The 13,526-nt window shown below is 38.1% G+C and overlaps 1 protein-coding gene across 4 annotated transcripts in view; it reads right to left on the bottom strand.

Annotated features, from left to right (window-relative positions):
* Nucleotides 1-13,526, bottom strand: part of LOC139708246 (uncharacterized) — a 118,517-nt gene that overhangs the window by 22,249 nt on the left and 82,742 nt on the right. For all 4 annotated transcript variants that reach the window (XM_071620217.1, XM_071620219.1, XM_071620218.1 and 1 more), the window contains exons 8-9: nucleotides 2,526-2,592; nucleotides 1,031-1,108 (exon numbers count right to left, since the gene is read on the bottom strand). In XM_071620217.1, coding sequence (XP_071476318.1) covers nucleotides 1,031-1,108; nucleotides 2,526-2,592 — 145 coding nt within the window. The remainder of the gene's footprint in view (nucleotides 1-1,030; nucleotides 1,109-2,525; nucleotides 2,593-13,526) is intronic.

Genomic DNA, 13,526 nt, shown 5'->3' with positions numbered 1-13,526 from the left:
TGCAAAATCTGCATTTTAGGGCCATTTTTTTTTCTTATAAATGTGGCATTTAATGGCTACTTTGTTTTAGTATATGGCAAGTAGGTCTGTATGAAATCTAGTGGAATTCGCATCATTGTTATCACTTCTCCATTTATGCACAAAGAGTATGAAATCATTTCTTTACATAAAAATGAATTATACTGCATTGTACATCAAATACCACATACACTGTACCACGGTACACATCATTTTACTGACTCATAAAACATGCATAAAATTCCCTGCACAAATATGCACATACAGTATACATAAAACATACAGTGTACAGTGTATCACAGTTCCAGCAGTAAAAATAGGCATGCAAACAAGAATGGATTCATTTGCACTACACAACAAATGTTCAATCATATATCCAGGTGCACAACTTTCTGGGTTTGTGCAACCCAGGAAATGAGTCTACAAAATGGAGATACACTGTATCACATTCCCCTTCCACATTGCTAATCAATGGTTCCCCATCTGAATATGTTTGGTCCGGCTAACATACCACCACGGATTTCATATATTTTTTTGATTGTTCCTTGGAATCATGCTTAGACCACAATGCAACACATTCACGCACATTTCAGCCTGCGATCAAAATCCAGAAAGGGATTGTAGACACTACAGCCCGTGTACAATTTATCGTACATGATTTCTCACAATTAACTTCTTCTTCTCTTTCCTTCTGACTAAGAAAAAAGTAGAATGAATCGTATGACATCACTTTCTGTTTCCCATGACGGGACATATGAAACGATTTCAAATCATTTTGGCTGATTAGTTATTTCAGCACTTACCAATTCTCATGATTAAACACATTTTTTGTTATTATCTTAAATAGAATTTGTCAACATGCTCATGATAGATTATCACACTGTCATTGCTTCATCTTTGAGATAAAGTTGTCTCATAACTGCCAGCACTCGTTAATATCATGGTATGACAAGTTAGTGTCTGGTATCTGCCATTATCATGGATGTAGTGATAGATTACATCACTTTGTTACCTTCGTCTGGACAATGGCATGTCTCTGTTTCCTCATATCCAGAATGATGTCATAAAGGCTGAAATTCTGGTCGATTCGCTGTAGAAGAAATGAATATGATGTGTATCCATATCATTTACATTGTGCGTACACTGTACATATAAAGACATACAAGCATAGATACATCACACTGTAAACATTGTATATCCAGTGTTGTTTTCTCTACCATCTTCCTACATAGTGCAATTCTATCAAATTTCATTTACTAATATTCCAATTTCCTTGTCAGTTCATTTCTCTTTTCCCTTTCACCTGGGAACCAAGGCAACCACAGAAATCTTTTTGCACAAACTCTTCAGAAGTTTCTACCAGCGAAAGAGCATTGAACGATGATAACACTTCATTCCTTTTTCAAGCAGAGCACTTGTTAACACAGTACTCATTGCCGTTCACCTCATAGCCTCTGTGAAGCTTTCTTAAGGAGCAATTCAAGCAACTCTGCAAGCGATGATGTATAATTTGGCAGTGAGCTTAAACTTACAGCCCACAAGTGATCTGAAATTGATGAGGTCATTACAGTATTGCCCATTTCAGCTTTAAAAGAAAAAGAACTCATTTATTCCTTTATAAATGTGGTTTCATAATATCTATTCAATGTTTTGCATCGTCGAAAAAGTAAAACAAACATATAAAACAAATGTTGACTACTTTTTCATTTGGACCAGAGTGAAATTCCTAGTCATGCATTGATTCTCATTAAATTGTCAAACATATCATAACCTGAGGAAGGACCAGGGGTTGCAGTATGTCTCTTAGAGTCAACTATGGTCACTGATTTGCATTATCACCCTGATGGCAGTCAGTATATACCGTATGTCCCCCCCAAAATTACAATGGTACCCTCCGCAACAATAGCTTTAAAAATAGCGAATCAATCCAAATACAATTTCAGGGTATGAAACTATACCTCATTGCCCACATCTTACAAAAAAAACCCAATTCGATTTGCTTCAGTGGTCAAAGAGAAATGAGGAATTTTGAAGAGCATGTCAGAAATCTCTTCCCTCCAAGTTCTGTCTATTGTGTTCACAAAATAGAGCTAAGATGTCATATTTTAAGACCCTGAAGTAGCATTTAAACGGTTTAATCACATTGGGTGTTATCAATGCGAAAATTGGATAGTATTTTTTTTTTTGGACATACTGTATACGACAAAAAGGAACATGAGCCAGAGTCTGCACCCTGTTGATGTTCAAGAAGTTGTTGTTGTTGTTGTTGTTCGTTTTCCATCTGTGAAGATGGCTGGATTGCCCATATTCAGCTACACTAAGCTGGTCTTCCATGGGGTCCAGTTGGATGTGGAGTGGGACCACTTCACCGGGTTAGACACCCTGCTCTTTGCGATGAATGAGTGAAGCGGGATCTTTTACGTGCATGAGTTGTGACTCTCTCATACACGGGACCTCCATTTTATGTCCTATCCGAGGGACAGTACAAGGACCTCAAACTGTCTCACCTCCCAAGCCAGGGCATTCCTGACGTAGTCGATCACACATATTGTGCCTGTCCTTCCGCAGCCAGCACTGTATACAGGGATAAGAGGCAGAGAAGATAGAGGGAAGGAGAGATGGAGAGAAAGAAAAAGAAAAGGAAAGAGAGAGAGAGAGAGAGAGAGAAAGAGAGGGGGAGGGAGAGGGAGAGAGAGAAGGGGAGAAGCAGAATAATAAACCTGTTTCTATCACATGTATGATGTTGTGTATACACACTTCGTACTAGAACCATCAACCACTTCCTGTAGGGGTTTGGTTTTTATTTTCTAGCAACAGTTTCCACTTCAGCAACACTCTTAGAGTATAGAAACATGGGATAAAGGTATATGCAGTCCACATGTAATGTACATACAGTGAGCTGTATGATACATATATGTTTTACTCAAGTAGTATGGTAGTACGGTAATGTATTGCATGGAGATTAGTGACCACACCAAAAAACAAAACAAAAAAAACAAAAAATGAGGATTTTTCAAGTCAATACAGGGAAAAGAGCTAAGCTAATCCACAAAAATAAAGGGAATGAAGGAGCAAGCAGCTCGGTCTGAATTCACAGAAGTGAAATTTGTCGTCATGCTCCTGGGGCATGTGAATCTGATTTTTTTTTAATTATTCTTTCTAGCAATATTGCAAAGTGCAACATAGATAACAATGATTTGTAGTAAAAAATCAATAAATCAATAAATCAATATCAAAGTAAATACCTAATCTACGCCTGTATGATGAGAAATATTTAAAAAAAAAACTTAAAAATCTACATTCTTTCCTAAAATACGAATCTTGCCAAAGGGATGGAAACATTTTGTACCAAAAAAAGAAGTCTAATATTTAAACCACTGAAGACTAGCCCACGTATACCTGGGCAGTTTTCAGTATAACAAAGTAGCATACATTGTACATGTAAATTTCTTAATACTAAAGACATACTTTCCCTTTAAAGGGCATGCCTCATTTAAAACACAAGTACTCTAATATGCTTGCCCCTAAAAGAGGAAAGGCACTTGAAGTGATTATTAAAAGCTATTATTCCACTTTAAGCTCAGGCCTGAAACGAACGACAGATCACATTGCCTTGTTATCTTAATGATAAACACTTGGACAAATATATTTCCCATGAATAAACATTACAATGATTGTACGGAGGAAGTCATTCTACTCAGACAATGTAAGTGTAACTCTATTCTAAAACATTGCACACGTCCGGCCAAGACTTAAAATAGATGAAGTCTGGTATGATATACTACGATGTCGATGAAACAAACTGATGCCAAAAGTGAATAGTTGTCTTGCATTCACTGTCACTCCATATATGAACATGTGATAAAGGGAAATCTACAGTATCTTTAATTTTAATCTGTTTAATAGTTTTATCTACATGGCCCTTTTAAAATCCATAGGAAGAGAGGATCTTAGAATCACAGATAGTTTAAATACAATCACCATTTTTCTCAAATGATGCCAGCAAACAACAGATTATATATGATGCGGATCCGGCATTACTCCTTTATCACTGCTATTACTGGGGGAGGGGGAAAGAAATTTCTCTCTTTTTTTTGGGGGGGGGGGGGGAGGGGAGCCATGGTTTTCTCAACCTGTTATCAGAGAACATCATAAACTATCAATTTTTGCCTTTTGGTCAGATCATTTTTAATGCTTTTTAGCTGCTGCGGAGTACTGTCAGAAAAGTGCATTATAATGCAACCATCTCCTGCTGTATGAAGGCCCAGAATAATACAAGTTATCTCTACTAGAAAGAGAATATGGGGACACCAGCTTTCAGTGATCCAGCTGATAGAGCCCCAGTCAATCCACCTCATTATAGCCCAATCATATCAAATTACACCAACAAGCCATTATGACTGGCTGTTTCAAGAGTAGCTGAGGTCACTGACCTACTGACACATCAATGGGCGAAAATGAAATCAGATCAGGGGAACCCAATACCTGGCAAATTACCATCACTAACAAACATTTTACCTTAAATATTTACTCTACGTGTTTCTACGTTTTCGTCTGTATGCCAATTGGACATAGATCTGTAATTGTAGCTGCCCATTCTGAACCTGATGTGCAAAATAGTTGTAATATCATCCAGAATTACTGGACACCCCTCCCAACCAACCCCCCCCCCCCCATAAAGGGAAAAATTGTATTTACAAGAAAGTCAGTTTGATGACAAGAAATCGACTGGAGTTGAGAAATATAGATTCCTCTGTGTGTTCCACCTAATACACAAAAGTTGAAATAACGCTTTTCGTGAAATTTGTCAATAATATTTTTGTTTAGAACTGCACTTCCATAAACAAGTCATGCAATCTTTGCTGAGAGGATAGAAGGCTCAATGAGATGTAATTAACTGGAGAACGTTTGAAGAAAATGACAAGATTGAAACAGAAACTATATCTGGAGCTTCTGTAAACGGTGAAATTTTCCTTATTAAGATCTGACGTCATCTCGACTTGATGACTCTGCCATAGTAGACAGCACATTCCCAGCACAAACGCAAGCATCTCCACATAAGCAATCGTCGCAATCAAATTAAGAACTTGGCGGGGTGGAAAATTGCCCCAAACTATAGCGGCATCACTCTCTCTACAAATCCTTCCCCCCCCCCCCCCCCCATCCCCCAGGCTCATGAAGGAGGAACCTACCCATTCTGCAGAATCTACCGACACAAACTCCACCGCCTAGTAATCAACAGGATCGCAAGCGGGGGAGGCGCATTGTCGGGCACGCGCCAAATTAGGCAGCCGCGCGGAGTGCAATTACCTCCAGTGATAATGGTCATTGTGTAGCATTAGTCACATTTGCCTCGGGGCAGAATTTGCAGTGAAGATATGCTACCATTTGAAAGAAAGGGAGAGCGGTGGTGTAACTGATCTTCTCTGTGGATCAGCCACACTTTTCCATTATAAGCTCTACCCTCTGTCTTGAGCTGGGCATACACTGATATCTGATCGAGTTTACAATTTAATTCTGTATTTAATCTATTATATCTAACTGCCCTACAGGGTGAGACGAGGAAAAACATTGGCTGTTGGTAAAGGAATATCTCAAAAATACCCTTACTCATCCTACATGTATGATAATGGGAGAAAACATACATACTCTTTTAATACTTATCACATACAGAATATGTAGATCTAGTCCATACCATGACAGCATGTTCTGGTATTCAATGAAATAGGGCCATTCATCATAGTTATCATCATTTATCACTCACTAAATTCATCCCTCCATGAAAATTCCATTCCATCCTTCACCATTCATGGATGCGTATTATTAGTTGCTGGTTGCCGACAAGTGTATCACTATGTACGAACTACACTAGCTGTACTGTTAGGTGCATAAGCTGGTGTTATTCAATGATTAATCACACACTTTAGTGTATACATGTCACACCCAACTGCGCACTTTCTGGAGTTATGTGCTTTTTTGCAACGTCAACTGAGAATTGGTTGTTCTGCAAAGCTGATGATATCACTACTTATCACTAAATACAGTCGTATCACTACACATGCACACTTGAGACATTCAGTAATGCTATTCGAAGTGTGCGACATACCAGATAAGTATCAACTGCTAATACAGCACCAACATGATGACATATTCTATGTTCGAAAAGAGAATGCAAATTCGTAGAATTTCCTTTAAAAAATGCTATTGCATGCACTATAAGTTTCTTCCTTTGCACATAAATTGTTCAACGTTACGAGTATCAGTAATATCACAACATAACATTACTTCAGCAATTTCCCCACACAACATCTGTCAACCTTTTTTTATCATTATGTGTGAGTCTACCAGTTTTTGATTTTGCCTCTGCAGGAGTACATGTGGATGCAATATATATCTTTTTGTCTTTTTCCTGGCTTGGAAAATAAACTGTAAAGTGATTTACTGCACTGCAGCTGACGATAATGGAGCAGAATGGATGAATGGCTTGTTGATAGCTAATTTTGTGATTCATATCCCTGAACCATTTCTTTTGACATTGCATGGTTGTAAGAATGTTAATATTTCTGAATGCAATGCACTAACAGATACGAAATGGTATTTATTCAACATCACCTTCTACATGTACCGGTATTGGATATTCTGTATTGTACAGTAAGCGGTGGTGGTGGGTTGAGTATGATATATGTATGCAGTCAAGATGAAATGACAGGGGGGCAGTACAGAGTTGCCATTCAATGAATTCTGACTATCTACCACATAATGACATGGGGAAGAAATTGGGAACACTGCTCATCTGACATTGGACGCTGATTAGCGCTCTTTCATATTGGAGTCAATGGCGTTCGCATGCGTGTGTGCCACTCTTTGCACTAGCACCCCCCGTTTCCCAGGTCTCACTATCAGTGATGCATCAAGCCTATTAGGGACTCGGCAGTCTGAATCATCACGGCAAATAGAAGTCAATCTAGCCGTGAATACCAACAGACGGCTCATTCACGTGACTGAAATCATTGTTCATCATCTTCAGGAGTAAAGTAGGAGAGCTAGTATTCTGGCTTTGAGCACAAACTGGAGTTATATTACTTTGTCATTTCTATTTGCGGCATTGACATGACGTATAACTTAGGACCAAATCAATAAATGTCTTTGCTATTGCACACTTTTCATTTTTGTGTGATTCTGATGAAAAGAAAAAACAAGGAGACCATACAAATGTCACACAGTTATTATGAAGTGAATACGTTGATTCACAAGCACCTTCAATCTGATGGTGTTGTAGCTAATTTCATCCAAACACATAGCACCGGTATGGCAAAGGTAGTTAGGCAGTGTAAAATGTAATTATGCCTAATTTCAGTGTTTATGATTATAGACACTACGTGCCCACACGCACGAGCTGGTACACATAATCACATGATGCATTCTGCGCCCCCAAAGTAGACCGTTGCGCAAAGAGACATCATTGCCCCGCGACGCCACGTGACATAATCCCACGAAACCCTCCTCTGCGACAAAGCCCCTCCCCCCATCCTCCCCTTTTCACTCTTTCGGCGTTCATTCGCGTCACTCGGGCCCAGTGACTCAACCCATTGTCAGACACCATCCTCCCTACGAGCCTGGCTAAAATTAGCTTCAAACAGAGCTCAAACACCTTCCTGCGTCTCCTTCAACGTGTGCATGTCGTATATTTAGCACTTGTACGCAAACAATTGCTCACTTGTCGCAGCACATCACATTGTTCACACTGTGATGGAATAATGCATCAAATGAGTTGTTTTCTCACTGGACATCACACCAGTTCATGGATGTCATTGTCAGCCTTGCCCAGACCGATCATATTTGCATGGGGTAATAACCAGGGCTAACAAAATTTGGCCCCATTCTTGCGTGCCTCTCAAAGGGGAAGCAACATTATTAATAATAATCTAAATGCATCACGATTATAAAGGCATGCAAGCAATTTTTTCACGCACAGTATTGAAGGAGAAGTGTTTTAATGTTTTATAATGCGAACAATTGCATTTGGTTTTTATCCTGGGAAAATTATATTGCATCCCTCAACGATATGGTCAGGCATCAGTCTTGCACAAATTATTTAGAGCACTGATGATACTATTGTCACTACAAGTTCAGACAATAAATGGCTGATGCATATCTGTGCATATATGCAACACAGAGAAGAAGTCCTGCCTTTGCATAACAGGGGTAATATTTTGCTATACTTTATACACAAGACAGGAGTAGTCAGGTAAATAGCAATTATGTACACTCTCCTATGGTTTGCTGCCACCTACAGTAAGATCAGTGGTTGAGAAATCTCATATATCCAGTTACTTTCACAAGGATGCCTGGAGAGTCAGTGCGTATCAGGAAACTAAAATCACATATATATGTATGTAGATATGATTCCTATATGTACATGTTCAAAATGTTGTTGCTAATAAAACTTCAAACTTTGAATGCAGTGAAAGAGCCAATTTTCTTGTACTCAATCAGTACATCATCGGCGATATGAAAAACCCCTGAATACGCACCATGTGACCTGGAAAAAACACATATCGCATTATAACCATGATTACAGCACAGCTTATTTCTATCGGCAGAGGGCAGAGTAGGTTTGCTCGTTTTTGCTGGAAATTCTCGTAGTTCTATCAATTAACTTGTTAAGCTGTCACTTCAAAACACAGCACCACGCATGTGACTTCACAGCCTATTACTTTTTACTGGAATGATGCTTCTTCCTGCAGGATTCTGAAGTCTCTGGAAAAAAAAGAGGAAAAATTGCAGTTTCCTTCCAGGAAAGACTTTCAGCAAGTTGGAAGTGATATATTGCTCCTGTAATTCTGTCAAATAAGGAAGTGTCTAGAAAGGAATTACAACATGCATGTCATATGCATATCAGAAACATTACATACCAGTGTAAACATTATAAAAATATTCCAAGTGTTGTAATTTCATGGATATCTTCCTGTCAATACATATTGTATATTTTACCTCTCCTTTCTTGTTTTCAACTATATTTATGCAACAGTATGATAACTACTGGTACTATATATATTACAGATATTTTCTGTGTACATATACACTGTAGGTATAAGTAGAATTTTGGTTGTTGTTGGTTTTTTGCTAAACATAAAATTACTGATTTATTATTATATTTTTTTTTTTAGCTTTGGATGTAACCTTTGCATTGTGATGCAAATATTGCAAATGCCAGTTCTAGTGTATAGAAGATCTGTAATCACAAGTTTTGGTTGGCTGTGACATGTGGTTGAATGACAACCATCCATGTTATCAGTGTATAGCTGTCAATACAGACAAACATAACAACTGTACTGATTTGTGATTCCCCAGTTTCAAAGATTACGAACTCGGCAACTCGGCATGAACGGACGTGGTTAGACATCGCTCCGTATTCCATCGTTTTTGTGAAGCAAAATATCAGATATACATGTTTGATCGGCTCATGCATCTTTCTCCGACTTCAACGAGACAAAATGAATGGTAGTATTTATCCAGTTTGCATGTTATTGCTATCGGAACTCACTTTTTGCTTCGCTATTTGAATATCTCTCATCGCGCAAAATTTATGTGATAGTCCCACGTGTTGCAGTGACTGTGTTCCTGTATTCGTGTACGCAATATACATGAGTACCATGACGAAAACTCGACGGGGACAGTCCGAGGATTCTGCCGCTAACCTAACCAAGGACATTCGGGAAGAGGTATCGAAGGCAATAGAAGACAACAGTGAGCTTCTAGATACCCTAATAAGCAAGATAAAGGCGTCATTGATTGAAGAAATCACGTCTCTCATCACGCAAAAAGTGGCAGACAGCATCAAGGAGCGATTAGACTTCGAATTAGCTGAGAGAGATGATATGATTGCAAAGCTACAGAAGGATATCGACAGTTTGAAAGACAAGCAGGATGACGCTGAACAATATTCGAGGAGAAATTGTCTCATCCTGCATGGAATTTCAGAAAAGGACGACGAAAACACGGATGTACTCGTGAGGAAACTCTGCGAGGAAAAGCTAGATGTCAAGCTCGAGGAACATGACATCGACAGATCTCACAGGCTTGGAGCTAAAGCGGGGAAAACAAAAGGAATCATCGTCAAATTCACGAAATATACAGTGCGTGATCGAGTGTATCAAGCTCGTAAAAAGTTGAGGAACCTAGATGGAGCCCAAATCTACATCCAGGAGAGTTTGACAAAGGTGAGAGGGGATCTTTTCTGGGAAGCAAAATCAAAATACAAACAGGTTGTGAAGAACATTTGGACTCAAGATGGCCGAATCCAGGTACGAACGAACGATGATCGCCGTGTAACCCTCGTCACAAAAGCCGACCTCGAAAAGCTCGAAAAGCTGAAAACAACGAACAAAAGCTGAATGGATGACTTTCGCACAATTCTTATCTTCCATTGTAAGCGTTGCGCGACGTTCTGGTACCCCGTTGTTGTAAGCTTACTACAAGAAGATTATACCCTTTCAATTATCTGCTGAGTAATTCAAACCAAATTGCCTATTACTACCGACGACAAACTTAACCTATATAGTGTGTACGGCCATTATTTGCCACACATGTCTCTCCTTTTTCTTCCAAAAAGCTTTCCCCCCTTTTGTTCCACTTAATAGCAACAAGTCAACAACTTTGTGTCAATTTGACGTAACCAAAAAATGATTGGTGTCTTACTGACAAAAGCTACTGCATGTACATACAAGTCTTGCAAACTACTCAATATAATCTATTGCTCGATTTTTGTTCAAGCTAAAGATGTGAGTAATTGTATATACTATCGAACGGTCGAAGTGGACGTGCAAGCCAATTTCTGCTCTACTTAATAGCAAGAGGTCAATACTCCATGTGTATCAATCTGTGTTATAGATAATACATTGTACAAGGTTTTGTTGTTTTCGTTCTGACAAAGCTATTGACTATACATGTCTTGCAGACTTCTCAATACAATCTATTGCCCAATTTTGTTCAAGCAAAATTTATGTGTTAATTTTCAATTTACGGCTGAACTATACGTGCTCTGCTTAATAGCAAGAGGTCATTACTCCACGTGTATCAACCTGTATTATGATTAATACATGGTTTTGTTGTTTCATACTGACAAAGCTATTGACCGTACATGATATGCAGACTACTTCATACAATCTATTTCCCATTTTTTTTTCAAGCAAAATTTTTGTGTTAGTTTATTATATACGGTTGAATTAGACGTGTAAGCCTATTTCTGCTCTGCTCAATAGCAAGAGGTGAATACCCCATGCGTGTCAACTTGTGATATAGATAATACATTGTTGTGTTGTTTTGTTCTGACAAAGCTATGACCGTGTTTGTCCTACAGAATACTCAATACAATCTATTGCCCGATTTTGTTCAAGCAAAATTTGTGTGTTGGTTTACTATGGTTGAATTAGACGTGTAAGCCTGTTTCTACAATATACTCTGCTTAATGACAAGAGGTCAATACCCCATGTGTATCAACTTATGATATAGATAACACATGGTTTGTTTTCTCGTACTTATCAAAGTTATGGCAGTACATGTCTTGCAGACTACTCAATACAATATATTGCCCGATTTGTTCAAGCAAAATATGTGTGTTAGTTTACAATACACGGTTGAATTAGACGTGCAAGCCTGTTTTTGCACTGCTTAATAGCAAGAGGTCAATACCTCATGTGTATCAACATGCGATATATATACTACATGGTTTCTTTGAATGTATTACATATTTTGCAGGCTACTGAATACAACCTATTTGCCCAATTTTCGTTCAAGTATATTGTGCGTTAGTTTATAGACAATATGCGGTCGAATTAGACGTGTAAGTCTATTTCTCCTCCGCTTTTATATACAAGAGGTCAACAACCTTTGTAACAACGTGTTGTCATTAGATAATGCCCGGTTTCGCTGAATGTGCATGCCTTGCAGGCCAGCAATTCGGCCTACTCGCCCATTTCTGTTTCAGCCAAATGTGTGTAAGCCTATGTATAGTATACGTTAGAAATAGTCGGACATCATGTTTTAAGCAATCATTTATTGAGTCACAAAATAATATTCACGCTTCACTAAAGCGATGTGACTTTCTGACTACGTTGCAACTGTTTTGTATATTGATATTATCAACTTATCACTTTTTTTTTCGAAAGTAATAACTTTGTGAACATAATCAATTTTTCTGTGTCAGTTTTTTTTTTCTCCCTTTTACGCTTTATACTTTCTTACTTATCTTTTTTTTTGTGTGTGTATGAGTTTCCCCTCGTATTGTCTCATGGTTATCAACTTTCCCTGTGTTTTATGCAAATGTGCTGTCAAAACAGGTCAAAAGGGTCTCTTGTGCATATCTTGTAACCAATGGGTACATGTCTCGTGTGCTAGTGTACCACTGCATTTATACAATGATGCTTCTCATCAGTTCGCTGGATGGGAATGCCCAAAGTGTATCATGAAACTTTTACCATTCTATGAATCAGATATTGAAAATCATAGTGAACAAAATGATGTAATCAATGTTAATTCAGAAGGACTAACCGATGCTCAATCCCTACCCAATTCAGCCGAAACTATGGTGTATAACAAGCTCTCGGTTAAAGGTTTGAAATTTGTTCAATTGAATATTGTTAGCCTGACGAAACACATCGATGAGATACGAACAATCTTATATCATAACGACATACATGTTCTCGCTCTTAATGAGACAAGACTTGATAATTCAATTTATGATAGTGAAATTGAGATTCCTCATTATAACATAGTTCGTAAAGATCGCAACAGGTCTGGTGGCGGTGTATCATTTTATGTACATAACAGTTTAGAATTTGATTTATTGAATGACTCTCCTATTTCTGTTTTGGAAGCCATTCCTATTCTTTTACGCATCAAAAATTCCAAACCTATATTACTAACAAATTGGTATCGACCTCCGAACTCTAAGTGTGATGTTTTAGATCAATATGAACAATTCTTAGAATTCACCGAAAGCATCAATTGTCATCTGATTGTTATGGGAGATATAAATCTCGACATTAGTAAGGAGGTAGATGACTATGTTGTGAATCGATACAAACAGATTAATAGTATTTATTCTTTGCATTTCGTCAATTACAGCGAATGTACCAGAATAACAAACAAAACAGCTTCTTTAATAGATCATATGCTAACAAATAGCATTGAGATGATCAAATCGCATGGCGTTATACACAATAGAGTAAGTGATCACTCAATGAGCTACCTAATCTGGAAAGCTCATCAGGTTCATTCAGGTGTGAAATATGTTACATACAGAAAAACCAAAGATGTAGATATAGATATATTCAAGGCCGATCTCTCAAAACAGAACTGGGTGGAAGTTGAAGAGGAGGATTGTATTGATAAATGTACTGGAAAATTTGAAAAATTATTATTTGAAGTTGTTGATAAGCATATGCCCGTAAAAACCAAGAGAGTTCGGAAAACTCAATCACCATGGTTAAACGAAACAATTTTTA

This window comes from Diadema antillarum, unplaced genomic scaffold (assembly GCF_040938485.1).
Source record: "Diadema antillarum isolate AM-2024a unplaced genomic scaffold, OU_Dant_1.0 seq00001321_RagTag, whole genome shotgun sequence".
NCBI lineage: Eukaryota > Metazoa > Echinodermata > Echinoidea > Diadematoida > Diadematidae > Diadema > Diadema antillarum.
Note: the sequence above shows the minus strand (reverse complement) of the source record. Positions and strands in the feature narration are given on the sequence as shown.